The sequence below is a fragment of the Somniosus microcephalus genome, chromosome 30, assembly GCF_052327205.1.
Source record: "Somniosus microcephalus isolate GS21.2 chromosome 30, FLI_Smic_1.0, whole genome shotgun sequence".
NCBI lineage: Eukaryota > Metazoa > Chordata > Chondrichthyes > Squaliformes > Somniosidae > Somniosus > Somniosus microcephalus.
In genome coordinates this window covers 8670786-8688307 of record NC_141016.1, presented here as the reverse complement: position 1 = coordinate 8688307, position 17522 = coordinate 8670786, and the positions used below count along the sequence as shown (strand labels likewise).

Below are 17522 nucleotides of genomic sequence, written 5' to 3'. Positions count from 1 at the left end.
CAGAACCGTCTGAGACCAGCCACTGCTTTACCCTTCGGGAAGGGTTTTGCTCGCTCCGGGTTGTGGCGTCTGAAACAGTCACTGGGAAGTTCAAAAGAGGGAGGAGAGTCTGCCAGACTCCATCGGGAATTTCACATTAACTCCTGGAATTTTTGTCTCTCTCGCTCTGTTGGGGAGCAGTCGTTCCCGCGAGAATAAAAGACAACTTAAATCAACATTCCTATTTCAGTGAAATGGACGCTGCCTCCATTCATTTAACAAGAACTTTTCACCGTCGGGAACTAGACGGAACAATTCTAAATGTAACAATTGTACTGCTTCGGTATATTTCCAAATCGCGCTCTTCCAGAAAGATACATCTCCCCTCACCTTCAAAATGTTAATTAGAGAAAAAGAGGAAGAGGTAGAGGAGGCAGAGATAGATAGATGGACAGATATGCCACTTATTAATAATCTATATAAAAAGAAAGACGTGCATTTCGCCTTTCACCGGACATCCCAAATTTGCACTTTACAGCCAATGAGGTACTTTTGGAAGTGTAGTCACTGTTGTAATGTAGGAAATGCAGCAGCCAATTTGCACACAGCAAGCTCCCACAAACAGCAACGCGATAATGACCAGATCATCTGATTTAGTGATGTTGATTGAGGGATTAATATTGGCCCAGGACACCGGGGATAACTCCCCTGTTCTTCTTCGAAATAGTGGCCCTGGGATCTTATACATGCACCCGAGAGAGCAGACGGGCCCTTCGGTTTAAGGTCTCATCCAAAAGACGGCACCTCCGACAGTGCAGCACTTCCCTCAGCCCCGCACTGGGGGAGTGTCAGCCTAGATTTTTGTGCTCAAGTCTCTGGAGTGGGACTGGAACCCACAACCTTCTGACTCAGAGGCGAGGAGTGCTGCCGAGGCTGGCTATAGACAAAGAAGCTCCCCCAAAGCCTCGTCTATCCTGGTTTAGATAAAGCTTTCATTTCTAATGTTCCTTTCTGTGGGGAGAGTGCAAGATCTACAACCTCCCTATCATTTTGTGTGCAAGAGGCCGTCAGCAAGAAGGTTATGCTAACTGTTGGACGCGAGTCCCGAAGCGTTGACAAGGGACAACTTCATCAGCTCTATTAATATTAATACTACTAGTTCCTTTGTATAACCAACATGGCTTGAAAATGAAAGGAGGCTGGTAATATATCCTCGACCCCCATATTAGGAAACACGGTGGCAGTTCAAAGTTATTTTTAAATGAGGGAGAAAGGCCCTTGACAGATGCAATATATGCAAATCCAGGGCTGAAAGCGAAATTATCATCTGCAAACACTGAACAGTAAATCCATCTGCCCGAACGCTAGCCTCTTGGCTCCAAGTCCCATAATGAGTTTTCTGAATTGCAAACTGACAGACATCTTAATCAAGTCAAATCCCCAAAATTAATTCGTGATGCGCGATGCAAATATGCCTTGCAGTCAGTCCCCTCCCCGTTCAGATCTCCACCTTTTCTGTTTGCCAACTAGTCCAATCATCTGGTAAATATACAGGGTCTTATATTGTAAAAGTCGAGCCTGCGTCAGAAGTCATCTCAACAGCAAATGTGACTTTAATAATTGATACACGCCAAAAAAAAGACAATTTTCTTTGAAATCACATGATAACTTTGCAAGTCTCTGCATGTAAAAGTAATATTGTACTATTCTGTTGATTGAGTTGTGAGTCGGGCTGGTCCAGGTAAAATACATTTTCTATATTGATATTCATGTTGCGCCAAACGGGGATATTCCTCACTAACACTTTAAAGAGGGAGTCTAAACATCAGGATATGTTGTAAAATAATGATTCGCTGCCTGCTATTTTTCTCCCCCCTCCTTCTCCCCTTTGAAGGCGGTGATTCCTTGCTGAGATGAGCTCTTTCGTGGCGGTACCTCACTGAAGTGGGCATTGCCCTCGTGTGCCAGTGGATGCTGCAAGGGAATTCCACCCGGCACTCAGACTGCCCTCGCCCTCGGGCCGCACATGGGCACTGCCATATAGGGCGGCCGGACAAGTATTGCGGGCGAGACCCTGCTCGCTCTGACTCTTCTCCCTATTCACTGGGTAAATTCGCCGAACCACTTGGGACTGGGAGCCCTCGAGATAGTTGTGGGTCTAAAACGTTTTTTTTTCAGGATCACCCGCGTGTGAATTCAGTCCCTCCGCGTTGTTAAACTCGAGGGGCCATTCTAGGCTAGTAATCCCCCCTCCCACGGTGCCATCAGCACTTGCATGTTAAAACGAAAATACGTTTGGAAATTGCCCGCAACTGGCAGAGCAGGAGGCGGGTTCCCCTTTCTGGTAACTCTTGGTCGTGGTTAGATATTGAGAGAGGTCCTCATCGCCAGGTTCTCTCTTTAAGTGTTGTTAAGGACTGCAAATAAACAGTGTGGATTATTGAACAAAATATACATCGAGGGGGAAACCAGCAAATAAAGAGAGATGTCTCAATACTGGTTAGTGCCTCTTGCACTGTTTGCCCGACTCAACAGCTGAATTGGACCTCAGCTATCTACAATATTGTAGCCATGTGTTTGGCATCGAATGTAGACAGTAGCAGGGGATAGGCAGTTCTTCCTAATGCTGACAATACGGTCAGGTCGCTACTGGTGTTGTAGGATATATAGTGGCTGATGTGTTGACATAGCCTTTCAAATAAAGCAGATTTACAACAGAGAGAGACAGACAGAGAGAGAAACTCGCCTTGTGTGTGTGTGTGTGTCGCGTGGTGTTTCAGTATCTGACATTCTCACAGTTAAAAATATTTCAATTCCAGTAACAGGCAGACAAATCCAAACATGTGTAAGGGCGATTCCGCATTCTGACAGTACCCTGATGGTGTGGGAGTCGTTCCCAACAAGTCCGAGATTTTCTCTTGAAGCAGGACTGGTCGTGAGAGCAGAGATTTTCAGGTCTGGCTGCACACAGCTCCTGTGCACTTTCAGACCGAATTAACAGATTCCCTTCAATGTGCAACTATTTATACATTATTTAGCTCGAGGTTCTTTAGCATAATCGCCCAGGGGTGGGGGAAAAAAAGATCTGTGAACATTTCAGAAGTTTTAGCTGGTGTTTGTGAAAGAACGAGCCGAGATATTGTTGGCCAGACATGTTCTGCGAGGTTCTTCGCCCGGTTCCTCTTCCTGTGAGCAGTTGCACCGGCTGGTGACAGACCGCCCCCGCTTTTTTAACGCTGCTTTCTGCTGTTTGCAGGATTAAGTTCTTCGAATGGAATTTGCGTTTGGCACGGTTGAACTTACCGACTCAGCATGTCCAAAACAGAACCCGAGCTCTTTGAGAAAGGCCACGGGCTCGGAGGCAGAGAACTGTTACAGACAACGGACGTGCGGTAAGGGAACAGTGGCCGTGGAACCCCCCCCCCCCCCCCAATAAACACTGGCACTGATGCACCGGAGAAACGGGGGAAGGTGGGGGGACCCTGCAGTCACCCACCCCCCACCCCCTCCCCCGCCCCAAACTCTAACGCCAGTAAAAAGAGGTCTCTTAAACCAGCTTATAGGACAGAACCATTTCCACACATTAGGATTGTTACACCGCCGCGTTGGAAATGAGCAACCGTTGAGTGTAGCGAGTTTAATATAACACCGGGATAATTAAAACAAGCTCTGTGAATTCAAAACGCATTGGGTTATCGAATTAATATGCAATATTCTTTAGATAGAATTACACATGGCATGTAAAAAATGCCCCTGTGTATTTTGCGCGGGTAATATTAAGAAGCTGGTTCCAAAGTGTGATTTTTATATGATTTCAGACTGGAATGTTGCTGTGGCAGAACCTCTATTCAGTTTAACCTTATAAAGATTTCTCTGTAATGTAAGCACTGGGATAAAACAGAGTCAAATGGCCATTCGGAGGATGTGCACATGTGGAACAGACGTGCATGGAAAGAAGGGATTGCCAAACAGGAGTATATAGGTACCAGGGATTTATAAACCCACCTGGGCCAGAGGAGAGATGGAAGAAGTGGGGTAAACAATGTAGAGTATTCCCCAACACTCAGCGCCCGGTTCCCATCCCCGGTACGTCAATGAGTGCAGACTGCACGACAAGAACTTTAGGCAAAACCTGCCCGTCCTCGGAATCTTTACAGTACCGGTGGCTGGAGATGAACAGCTTACTGACACCTCACATTTGCTTTTACGAGTATTAAGGGTCTTTATATATGGCGGGCACCGTGCTAACCTGTTGTAATTATCACTGTGGCAGCGTTGGGTTACGAACGAATTTACGGGCTGCTGATGTGTGCAAGCCCCGGCAATAAATTAACCGGGTGGATCTCAAGCCCCTGCTCCATTGCAATCCTGTTCAAATACCTCTCACTGAACTGGTGTCATTGAGCGAGCCAGCAAAGACTACACGGCGCCCAGATGTAATATAAGACAAGTCAACCTGCCGGTAGAGCCGATAATTTAATGCGAAGATTGCATGTCAGAGTTTGGTAATGTTAGCAGTGAATGAATGGAAAGGTTCGGGGCTCCGTTCTTAAGACTTGAATGGACCCTGTATTGTCACGTTAACCCATTACACCGTACAACTAGTCCTGTTGTCATAAGGCAATGGGACACGTTTATTTCGAGGTACTCTGTAAAATAAAGCGCCTGGTTTTATATATATCTATACATATATTCATTGATAAACGAAATATGGTGCATTTTCTGTGTTTCAGATTCAGTTAGTTTCGTAAGTAGTCTGCAGTTGCTGCCACTTCTGTGATGACCTGGGTTGACTTATTGTCGAGATGATCCGCCACAGTGATTATTTATATATTCTCACAGCAGCTATTTTTATCTGCATTAGTCCTCCAATGATATATAAAAATAATTAATAAATGCAATATTTGTACAGCGTAGTTTGCAGTTACAGCACCTCATTGACCGCCGTTGTTGCGACCGTGCCTCCACACACACACACTGCACAAATAAATCACTCGCCCTTGCTCAAAATAAGAATTCAAAAACGGACGGGGAAAACATGTTGTGTTGGCGGGGCACGGCCCTGTAACTGATCGCAGGCAGAGACCAGGAGAGAGGGGGGGGGGGGGGGGGGAAAGGGCTTTAACCAGAAAAAGTCACAGTAAAAAATGTTTAAGTGAATATTGCATTACAATGAGGGAGGAAGACTTGCTGGAAGGAGGTAGATTTGATATATATATATTTCACATTTAAAATTAACCGGGGCCAAGAGGCACAATATTTCCCATCGTTATTCCCAGCAGGAGGAAAGGCAGCTATATAAACTTTTATTAACACCCGAGAACTCTTCACAGCCTTCACTGTTCCCGGTATCTCACACAAGCGCTGATATCACTGGGCTTTATTGACTACATCCGCACAACATGATGGACCAGACGGCGAAATCCATCATCTGTTAAGTTTATGACCAACAAGCCATGGTGGGCTCCACGCTCAGCCGCCCTCCTCCAGGAATAGATTGGCGCTCAGACCGGCACTTGGCTTTTGAGCCGACCAAGGCGAGTTTATCCAAAACCCCGTGGGGAAAAAAAAGTGCGCAGTTCCCAACAAACTCGGCGAGCCGTCCACTGCAAGGCGGCTTCCCCCCAAAACCCCGGCAGAATGAAAGTAAAGTGCGCCCCATGCCAAAGCAAGCGCCCGAGAACAACCGCGCAGGTTGTGGGATGGGTGGCCAGATAGTCTCATCCAGTTCTCTTTTTTTTTTGCCTTGGTTTGAATATGTATTTCTATAATTGAACGGTTTGGGCCGCGGGGAGGAGAAGGGTTTGAGGTGGTCTCGTGGCCAACAAGTGCCCCAATAAATTGTTGTCACTTCGCTTCTACAACCTGGATGGGACATGTCCAGACTTTGTAGTTGAAGATGTGCGTGGAAGTTCCAACATTGCATGGGATCAGAGGAAGGAGGCAACGGCGGCATTCAGGCAGTACCAGATCATTCTCGTATTTACCCGGTTCTGAACGGCAGCAACATTAGAACTGTGAACAGCATTCTGACATCAAAACACACTGAAGGGAGGGAGAGCACCGAGCTAATTCAGTGTTTTCGCCCACAGTGTAACTCTTGCCTGGTAGTGTAGCATAACTGCAGCTTTAGATTTGAAATTAGTCCCAACTAGAATAGGTAGCAATATGTGGACACCAGTTTTCCGGGGCCTGTGGTCTTGAATCAGCTCAGCATTTCATCATTTAGTCAATGGATAGTTCCAATGTAAAGACCCAATGCGAGGAGGTCTGTACCAAGTACATTCCGGTAAGGTCTGTGCTCCAATGTCACCTCCGGTTCACTCACCCGTCTCCGTTCAGTGTAAAATCACGGCTCTCTGTCTGGGATATTTTATATCGCTGCACAGTCAGATTTCATGGGGAAGGGGCAAGGGAATAAGAACAAATCGGGCAGCGCATTGGGCTGAATGTGCTGTAAAACTCTACCATTCTATCTGACCCTCGGTGTATTATTCCGGGGGGGGGGGGGGGGGGGACGAATAAAAGAGCTGGAAATCAGATGTGCATTCAATAGCAGAGTGAATAAGAAAATACTCCCAATATTTGTATTGATAGATACAAATCCATAGGGGAGGGCGCAGAGGAGATTTGCCAGAATGGTAGCAGGGATGCGGATCTTCAGTTACGTGGAGTGACTGCAGAAGCTGAGATTGTTCTCCTTAGAGCAGAGAAGGTTACAGGGAGATTCAATAGAAATGTTCGAAATTATGAAAGGTTTCGATAGAGTAAACGAGGAGACACTGTTTCCACTGGCAGGAGGGTCGGTAACCAGAGGACACAGACTGAAGGTAATTGGCAACAAAAAAATCCAGGGGGAGAGGAGGAGAATTTTTTTTATTCAGCGAGTTCTTGTGATCTGGAATGCACTGCCTGAAAGGGCGGTGGAAGCAAATTCAATAGTAGCTTTCAGAAAGGAATTGGATATCGACTTGAAAAGGAAAATGTTGCAGGGCTGTGGGGAAAGAGCAGGGGAGTGGGACTAATTGGAGAGCTCTTTCAAAGAGCCGGGCACAGGCTCGATGGGCCGAATGGCCTCCTCCTGTGCTGTATGATTTTATGATTATGCAGCACTTCCTCACTTGGCCCTAACCTCCAAAAATCACTTCGCACAATGAATGGCATTTTAGAGCATAATGGCTGTTATGAAGGTTGGAAGATTGACGGCTCATTTCTGTCCATAGACTAACCCATCCGTTATACCACCTTTACTGTGAATGCCCCAGCAAGACGTGGCACACTGATGCCAGGAGCAACACAAAGCCCCGGTGCTAGCCAGCATGTGGCACAGTCAGCCGCCTTTCTACCAGTGTCCTGCCAGCTACTATCCATCGTTCAGCTGGTGACCACCAAGATGGAAGTTCAACATTGCATAAGATCAGAGCATGCATTTTGGTACATTTATGCTCTACATCAATAGGGACAGTCAGTTCAACCATCCCTGTGGACCAGGGCACCAGAAGGTGCAGTGAGCGACACACTAACATCTAAAGTGGTTTGGAGATGCTACCTTGCTTCATTCAGGAATGGCCTCCCTAGTAAGTAGCACCCCCAGTGAGTGTAACCCATTCCCGCGTGAAAGCATCAAACTGGCGTCTCAGAGGCAGGAATCTTGCGTGGGCTTAACCTGTTTTGACACCGCTCCCCTCTCCCAGCCACCACACACTCTGTAACCAGAACGAGCGAGGGCTTCTTGCCTTTGGAGGGCTGAGTTGGCACCCTGACAACACCAACAAGAAATTCCTTCCAGACAATAGTGTGTTTAAGTTGGGAGACCCAAGCGAACATATTGTAATCTTCAGTCATTCCAAAGGTTGCGGTGCATGACATCACCGTTTTGAACGCGAAACTATTCCCAGCAAACCCCCGCCGCCAAGAATAAATCTGGCAACAGCTGTACATTGTTGACAGCAGTCTGCACATCAGCCGAGCCAGGAGCGCCTATCTTCCTAATCTTGGGTATCCTTCGCATGTTTACAGAGTAAGCGGGTGACTCTAGCTCGAATGTGATAGTTCAGTGTACACACTCCCAGCTATCCCTCTTATTCGAGGTGAGATTCATTGAACTTTGTGCCTTGAGAGCAAAATCGATGGAATTAGAGAGATTATCACCGGAGTTTGTGGCGTCATTGTGTACACATTTAACCACAAATCGTGATCAAATTCTCAGTCATCAGACACACACAACAAAACAACGCGACAAACAGTCAGCAAGGCGCGTTTCTGGGCTCGAACGCCAATCTTCCTGACTTCAGTTGTACCAGGGCACAGTTGGCTGCAAAGAATTCGTGCCTATTCATTGCTGCCGCCTTGACATCACTTTGCCCAGATTTGATACAGGGCTGTGAGAAAATACAAGGGCAGCAATAAATTGCAAAGTTCAAATTGGACTCGAATGTGAAGGGTCTGGAGCCGAGGAGAATTGAGGTATTCAGTGTGTAAGAGACTCAGGGATGTGACCGATGGAACGCTCCGACAGCTGCTCATTCATTGACACCCACTTGCACCAGAGCGTCACAAATCAATGATCATTGGCAGATCAGGGAGCCAATCAAAGATTGCACCGCCTGGCAGTAACAGCAGGTCGCCAATCAGTAGGGTGCATGGGCGGGATTTCCTCCTGTCAGTTCCCGTCAATGACTCCCTGCCACCTCTTACTCCCCCCTCCACCCTGCTCTCCAACTTGCTTTCTTCCAGCCCTACCACTGTCTGTCCAAATGGACAGCAAAGGGAAACAGCCGTCCCATCCAACCGGCCGGGAAAAGACTGAGTTTTGGATCTAGCAACTGGGATTAAGGGGACCGAGGGTGCAAATCGTTTTGAACAAAAAAAACGCTTCTATTTTATTTTTTTTAAATCTGCATGGACCATTTGAAGACTGGTTTTTGATCGGAAACCTTGGCCCCTGGTTCGAGTTGGTGTAGGTACAGCATGGCAGCGACTTCTCTCAAATCATTGCAAAATTCATCTGGGAATAATAGTTCTTTCGGGATCAGGCAATTAGCTGGGACGCCAAACAGTGAGAGTGGAGGTAAGAATGTGAAGAGGGCCGACCAAGAACTGAAGCCGATTTGCATCGAATTACTTTAAGCACCTAATTCTTTTGTCTTTACATTCTGTAACGAAACCAGCGCGATTACAGTTGTTGGCTCGGTGCTTCGTAACCCACTGGCCGCTCCGGTCCTCCCTCACGCCATTTGATCAGGCTGGTTGATTTTCAAATTTGCGTTTTCAATTAATCTGAGGTGTGAACCTGATTGTGTGACTTCTAGGGGAAACGGGCTCGCTATAGATACTATCCGGATTTCATTCATTTTGGTTTAGTGGGTTTTACAATCCCCCCCCAAAAAATGGGAGTAAATATTATTTACACACGGGGGAATACACTTCAATCCCAACTAATGAATCATGTACCATCGAAAGAATCATAGAGTTGGCACAGTTTGGAAATAACTACAAGGTAGCGGGTTGTCTGACCCCTGGGTCAGTTTCTCAACTATTCTGCGATTCTAAATCCTTATCACATTTTATACCAACCCTGATCACAATATATTAATCCTGGCCAGAGTAATAGTTACCCTGGTCGTCATATATTAACCCTGGTCACATCAATAGTTACCCTGATCATAATATATTAACCGTGGTCACTATGTACTAGCAATGGTTATAATATATTAACCCTGGTTAGATTATATTAACCCTAGTCGCTATGTACTAGCAATGGTTATAATATACTAATCCTGATCGCAATATATTAGCCACGGTCACAGTAATAGTAAATCTGGTTATAATGTACTATTCATGGTCATGGTACTAGTAACCCTGATCATAATGTGCAACATGGTTATAATATATATGTGGTTATAATATACTAACCCTAGTTATATTAACTCTGGTCACTATGTACTAAAACTCCATGCTGATCACAGTAGACTGTGATATTTTCTAAAGAAAACGATGACAAAATAACATTTTACAAAGTAATATTTTACAAAGTATATGAATGGCGGATTTTTACAAGTCGGTCGCAGGGTGTAAATGATAGAATTTGTTCAATAGCAACACCCCAACAATCCGGTCCTGAGTTCTCCCAACACTGCAGTGCAACTTCACACGGCCGCAACACAAAGATTCCAATATTCCCCAATACAACCTTTAACGTTAAGAACTTTAACCGTAATCATTTTAACTATAAATATCACAAACTCAGGAACTCCCTTTGAAAGCGGCCAGGTGACCAGACCAGAAAGGGGTTCGTGGCCTAAATGCAAACTAACCAGTCAGTGGACAGGACCAGCAGCCCGTTTATTTAGAGATCGCAACACCGTCATATTCAGATTATTGGAATGGAATGTGCGCACATAAATCTGAATATGACGGTGTTACTATCTCTAAATAAACAGTACATAAATTGCAAGAGTTTTAACATATTAATGAATCGAAAAAGTGTGAACTAAACCACACGGGTCAAGTCAAGTGGCCGCATCTCTCATTGTGGAACATCTCAAGTGCGAAACGTCGACAAGAAGCCACCTTTTAAAAATTGATATTTTACATTTTATTCTTGCGCGTTTTCGCTTGATATGGACTAACAGAATTGGAGACACTGGTCGCTTCTGTTTATTGTGCGGGGGGGGGGGGGGGGTTGAAGCTATAAACACAGGGGGGGGGGGAAATAAAATTCAAACCAAGCATCATTATTTCCCCAAGTCGAAATAAAGCCCAGGAGGCGGCGGGGGGGAAACGCCACCAAATCCCGGGTGCCTGGAGTTTATCGGCAAAGATTTTTTCGTTAAAGTTGATTTTTTAAGATGCAATAGGCTGGAAGTTTGCAAAACCACAGGTCGGCTTCCTGGGCTGATTTATCGTTCATTTTGTAACCAAATTTGCACAAGTCATTGCTGTTGCGATTGGCCAGTGTTTGGAAATGTGTGTGGCGATGGCAGTGTCCGTTCTGTTGATCTGGATAAGATGGAGTCATAATTTGAGCCTTGATTGGTTTATAACACAGCTTAGTGCTGAATGAATTTCCGTATTGTGTGAAAACACTGTGTATAATCAAGTTTCTAAACTGTAAGCTATAAAATACATTTAAAAAACAAGCGCAGTGTTAAAATTGCAAGCTTTTCGCGGATTGGAAGAGGTTGAGATACATGTAGAGTGATTGCAAGCTTCTTATCAATGATATGGTCTGACGAGGCCTTTGCTGTGTGGGAGAAGAGTGCTTGTTCATGTGTCTGTCTTCTGTTGCTCACCCCACCCTCCTCACCTCACGGCAGGAGAGAGCGAGCAGCTCCGGCGATGTAAGTCCGACGACTCGGGCTCCGAAGACAGCTCGGCCAAAAAGAAACAGCGCAGGCAGAGGACTCACTTCACCAGCCAACAGCTGCAGGAACTGGAGGCTACTTTCCAGAGGAACCGTTACCCCGACATGTCCACCCGCGAGGAAATAGCGGTGTGGACAAACCTCACCGAGGCTCGGATCAGGGTAAATATTGCAAGCGACCAAAAAAAAAAACTCGCAGTGTTGAGTGGAGATGCATTTCAGATCCCCAAAAGTCAAACGCGAGGGTGAAAAAAAAATCACATGGACAACTGCAAAAATTTAAGACATATAATGACATTTTAAATCTCCTTACTTAACAGCGAGATACTGATATTTTGAACGTTTTAACATTTTACATGTTGATTTTTTTCAGAACTAGGAAGGCACCTTGTGGGAAATTAAATGTAGTTTTCGCAGGAATTTCTTACACAAGCGGCCAGTGAATGATTGAAATCACTTATCTGCAGGCAATTGATTGCAAAATACAGGGAGTTAACACAGGAGAAAAACAGACTGTTCCTGGGTCAGAACTGACTCCCGTGTGCTCATTTATTCAAACCAGAATCATAGTGCCCGTGCCAGTTCTCTGCAAGAGCACTTCAGCTAGTCCCACTCCCCCGCCCTTTCCCCATGGCCCTACATTTTTTTCCTTCGGGTACTTATCCAATTCCCTTTTGAAAGCCACGATTGAATCTGCCTTCACCAACCTTCTCAGGCAGTGCATTCCAGATCCTAACCACTCGCTGCATAAAAAGTTTTTCCTCATCTCGCCTCTGATTCTTTTGTCAATCACCTTAAATCTGTGTCCTCTGGTTCTCGACCCTTCTGCCAATGGGAACAGTTTCTCTCTATCTACTCTGTCTAGACCCCTCATGATTTTGAACACCTCTGTCAAATCTCCTCTCAACCTCCTCTGCTCTAAGGAGAACAACCCCAGCTTCTCTAGTCTATCCACGTAACTGAAGTCCCTCATCCCTGGAGCCATTCCTGTAAATCTTTTCTGCACCCTCTCTAAGGCCTTCACATCCTTCCTAAAGTGTGGTGCCCAGAATTGGACACACTACTCCAGTTGAGGCTGAACCAGTGTTTTATAAAGGTCCATCATAACTTCCTTGCTTTTTTAACCGCTTTCTCAACCTGCCCGGTCACCTTCAACGATTTGAAGCACTTACTCTGAACGCTCTGACCCAGAGTTCGAGTTCGAATCCAGCTATTCCTTAAACCTTCTTACTGAGCTTAACAAGTCCTATCAGTTGCTTAAAGGACACGATGCTGCTTCCTGATAAACAGCTTGAAAAAGCTTGATTAAAAATAGACACTGTGTATATTCGTGCCCTGTATATATGAACTTGCACGTGTATATCGGCGCCAGATGCATGTATTGGAGTACTCTGTGTTTCTGTTAAATATGTTTGTGTTTCTGTGTCACAAATTCGCTTACAAAAACTTTAGATACAGAACCAACAATACGAAAATTATTGTCTAGTTAAAATGTATAGTTTAATACAATTCTGGTCTGATTTTCGACCATATTTAGCGGGTTAGGTTGATTGGCTATGATAAATTGACCCTTAGTGTTAGGGGGATTAAATACGTGGGGTTACGGGGATCGGGTGGGATATGTGTCGGTGCAGGCTCGATGGGCCGAAATGGCCTCTATCTGCACTGTGGGGTTTCTGTGTTCTGTGTGTTTGTAATTTTTTTGGACCCGTACTTACATTTCCTCATCTCAGCGCTAATTATTTACAAACTGCAAATGAACCTCTCTTTTTTTGGTCTGAGCAGGTGTGGTTCAAAAATCGCAGAGCGAAGTGGAGGAAACGTGAGCGCCACCAGCAAGCGGAACTCTGCAAGAGTGGCTTTGGGGCGCCCTTTAACGGGCTGGTGCAACCGTATGAGGACATGTACTCCGGCTATGCGTACAACAACTGGGCCACCAAAGGACTGACCAGCAACCCCATCTCGGCCAAGAGCTTCTCCTTCTTCAATTCCATGAATGTCAACTCGCTGTCGCCGCAAGCCATGTTCTCGACTCCCAGCTCCATCCCCTCGATGACTATGGTCCCGACCTCCGCGTTGCCCGGCTCAGGCTTGAATAATCTGAACAGCCTCGGCGGCCCTTCGTTGAATTCGGCGGTGGCCGCCACGCCTTGCCCCTACGGATCTAGCTCCAGTCCGTACGTCTACCGGGACAACTGCAACACCAGCCTGGCCAGCCTCAGGCTTCGGGCCAAGCATCACTCTTCCACCTTCAGCTATGGGCCCATGCAGAACCCGGCTCCCAACCTCAGCCCCTGTCAATATGCGGTGGATCGACCCGTATAAAACGGACTTGGTGTTTTTGACACGTCGCGCGTTTTCGGCCAGCTAAATGGGGGGTGAGGGGGAGAGGGGGGGGGTGGAAATATCGTCTCCAATCCACAAACAAAACGATCATTGCTCTCCTCCCCCCCTCGCCCCTTGTAATTCGGTAATATGAAAAGTGTTCACTGTACAATGTACCTCGAGAGCTGAAGCACGGTCAGTCACATCGCACTGAACAACCTCCTCTCCCACCAATCTCTGGGCACGTTGGCCTCTGCAGAAAAATGGGTTTTCAACTACTAATATATTGCGAGAAAATGCAATAACAAAAAAAATCCCAACGAAATCTTATTTTCTTTTTTTTTTAAACGACTTTTAAACAATCCAAGGAAATTGACTTGAGACTGAATTGCTCAAAACGTATTTTTTTCTCCAAATTTCACAATTAAAATTGCTGATTCCGACCACGCTGATGGGGGTGGGTGTGATTGCCCCTGGGTTGGTATATGTACCTACCCCTCTCCCCACCCCACCTCTCTCTCTCACACACACACCTCCGCAAGATGTCCTTTATTAATCCACACAGAGGCTTTAACACCCCCCACCCCCCCCCCCCCCCCCCACCGGCTTTGTATCTTGGAGGGCAGCGATATTTGTAAGGAAATGGCCCACTTATTGATTTCCTATCAGGTCGCTACACACACAGTGATCAGTGAAATCTCTCCTCCCACCTCTAACAGACCCAGGTATGTCCCACTGAAGCGGTTGGTGCTTTTGATTCAGAATGTTGTCCAGGGGCTAAAAAGGTTTTTTTTTAAAAAGAACCCATATTGTTGGGGAAGAGGAATTAAAATATTGGGGGGAGGGGAAATCTTTCAGTATTGATAGTCTGGAATATATTTTAAAATATTAATAATCTCCTTGTAGCGTTTGATTCTTTCCTTATAAATAGAACAGTACGAAAATGATATGGACTTTTTTTTTAGTATGTTTATACACTTTTATTTTATCGGGATTCTACTTTGACTTGGTCTTGAAGAGTTCACATCGCAGATGTGCTGTTTGTACGAGTTATTTAAGCACTGTAATACTGTCGATTAAAGCCCCCCCCCCCCCCCCCGTTTAATAAACTGAGAAAGACACGGATGAGTGGAGCAGGAAGTGCAGGCGCCTGGTCACTCTGCACTCAAGGCTGGGTTGCGCCAATGGCCCGAACCCCAGTTCATGGATTAGTGCAAATTTGATCAGAAATAGAGTGGCTTTGCAGCAGAGTTTAATTTTCTGCTTAAAAGTGGGGGGGGGGGGGGGGAACCCCACATTGTGTCGGAATGGCTGGCTGGAGCCGGCAGTGAATGAAACACCGCCGTTTGTTGGGCTTCAAACAGGCAGAGCCAAATTCAGATTCCTTTTAGTTACTTATGTCAAATGTAAAATTGATTTTTAGAGGGATTGGTGACTGGCGTGTCGATGTATTTGGAAATATTCGGTTTTGCTGCAGTTCATGACCAGTGATTGGGGACGTTTGGATAGCAGATGGTCACTGAAGGTCGGTCCGGCTCCTGGACCTTTCCCTGCTGCCTTTATGAAACAAGGGTTAGAAGCTTAAAATATGTCTCTTTTATTTGCCTGGTTTGTCCTGAGCCCCCGTGCCTACAGGTTCGGAGGGGCGCGGCGCTGTTGCAGACAGTGATATGGGGGACAGGTCTGGGGTGTGGCGGAGCTGAGCAGGATGACCTAAGCTAAGCAGGGAATGGCGGAGATAATATACTGTTCCCATTGTTATTTACACCGAAGATAGGAGCTTCTGCTGTCGGGGGGAACGAGGCAAGCCTGGGCTGACAGGACGGCGGGCCCTCTCAAAGTTAGAAAACAGCAGGCGGGTTCAAAGACTAGGCAGGTTCCTCTGGGGCTCGGGGACAACCTGAATTCAGAGTGGAATAAACCAAGTATTGGAGTCGCATTTTGAACGATTGTTTATTTCGGCTGCACTCGCGTCCTGTTTGAAGACACCAGCTCATTTCTACCCCCTTTTTGCCTTCACGTTTGTGCATTTTTTAAGGTTGTATTTAATTTACATTTTGATGTAAGGTTGGGAGCGCTGGAAAGTTGCATATCCGACCGATCGACGAAAGCCACCACGGATCTGAGGGCTGCCCTCGGCTGCAGATCGTCTTTCGTTCATCGACGTGAGATTTAAGTTAACAACAGTTCCGTTCATACACTGGGGGGTGGGGAGGGGGGACCTGGTGGGATTATTTAACAAATGAAGCGCGTCAAATGTGGAGAAATTTGACCATTTTTCTCCCCTTTTCGTTCTCCTCCCCCCCCAAAAAAGCCTTTCTATCGAATTCTGAGATGAATTAATTCACCCAGTGCCCACCCGTCCCAGAGCGCGGCTCCGTCACTGGAGAAGCGGGCAGAGAGATAAAGGCAGGGCTGTTTTAATCATTCAATTCAATGCGATTGTTAAACTCACTACACCCCCACTGACATCTGATGTACCACCAGGTCCTTGAATCCATTCCATGGAGGTTTTATTTCGGAAATATTTCGTTTGAAATTCACCCGTTTGAGTAAAGTACTGTTCTCAGCAGTGAGCTGTTATTTAAAGGGTGTTACTTACCCAAGAACCGGGTACATATCTCGCCCCTATAATGCAAGTATTTAAATGGCAGATGCTGCAAGGTTGCGTTTATTGCGGGCCGGAGGAGAGACACCGCATTGTTCAGGGGCGATGGGACAGACCTGCAGTTTGAGTGAAGTCGCTGCATTTGCTCTCAAAGTCGATGATGATCAGCGGCTTGATTTCAGACTCTCGAGTGTGTGGCTGAAGCGGGGGGCCCACCCCGAGTGACCACTAGCCCGGACTGGTCAATCCCAGCCCTGACCCTCCGGCACTCACACTCACAGGGATCCGGGCCAGCAGTCACAGTCACACAGTAAGACAAGCACCGATTGAAATCAAAGTTCATTTTACACATGGGGCCAGAGGTGCCTCGTTACTCACGTCCCACTTTCCTTTAATGTGTCAATTGTTGTCTGATAACACTGGGGAGCTTTACTGCATTAAAGGTGCTGTATAAATACAAGGTACCTCGCTCAACACAACCGCCCATCACTTGAAAGAAAGACTTGCATTTCTATAGCGCCTTTCACAACCCTCAGGACGTCCCAAAGCGCTTTACAGCCAATGAAGACCTTTTTGAAGTGTAGTCACTTGTAATGTGGGAAACACGGCAGCCAATTTGCACACAGCAAGGTCCCACAAACAGCAATGTGGTAATGACCAGATCATCTGTTTTAGTGATGTTGGTTGAGGGATAAATATTGGCCCAGGACACCGGGGAGAACTCCCCCTGCTCTTCGACGAAATAGTGGCCATGGGGTCTTTTATGTCCACCTGAGAGAGTAGACAGATCCTCGGTTTATCCGAGAGACAGCACCCTGGACAGTGCGGCACTCCCTCAGTACCGCACTGGGAGCGTCAGCCTAGATTTGATGCTCAAGTCCCTGGAGTGGGACTATGACCCCACCACCTCCTGACTCAGAGGTGAGAGTGCTGCCCACTGAGCCACGGCTGGCACTTGCCAAAGTATAGTTACAATTACTTTAGGGGTAAGAGCTGGTCTGTTTTAGTATAAGGCGCATTAAGTATCAGGTCACCACATATATCTAGGCTCAAAAGGCATCAAGGGGTTTGGGGAGAGAGCGGGAATATGGTATTGAGACAGAGGATCAGCCAGGATCATATTGAATGGAGCAGGCTCGAAGGGCCGAATGGCCGACTCCTGCTCCTATTTTTCTATGTTTTTATATATGGGCTAATATCAAATGGGGAAGTAAATATATTTTCCATTTCAGAGCGAATATTGAA

General features: G+C 46.3%; 1 protein-coding gene across 1 annotated transcript; it reads left to right on the top strand.

Annotated features, from left to right (window-relative positions):
* The first annotated feature begins 8670 nt into the window (after positions 1-8670).
* Positions 8671-15605, top strand: LOC147097911 (pituitary homeobox 3-like). The gene is made up of 3 exons (XM_085970978.1): positions 8671-9049; positions 11298-11506; positions 13130-15605. Exons 1-3 carry the CDS (start codon positions 8950-8952, stop codon positions 13667-13669), a joined length of 849 nt encoding a protein of 282 aa, XP_085827104.1. The 5' UTR covers positions 8671-8949; the 3' UTR covers positions 13670-15605.
* The last annotated feature ends 1917 nt before the right edge of the window (positions 15606-17522 follow it).

What these genes read in the sequence shown, in the direction of transcription:
- LOC147097911 (XM_085970978.1), top strand. Translation starts at nt 8,950, where the DNA reads ATGGCAGCGACTTCTCTCAAATCATTGCAAAATTCATCTGGGAATAAT. An exon ending in GCCAAACAGTGAGAGTGGAG is followed by an intron (nt 9,050 to 11,297) that starts GTAAGAATGTGA and finishes ACCTCACGGCAG; the next exon opens with GAGAGAGCGAGCAGCTCCGG. An exon ending in TCACCGAGGCTCGGATCAGG is followed by an intron (nt 11,507 to 13,129) that starts GTAAATATTGCA and finishes TGGTCTGAGCAG; the next exon opens with GTGTGGTTCAAAAATCGCAG.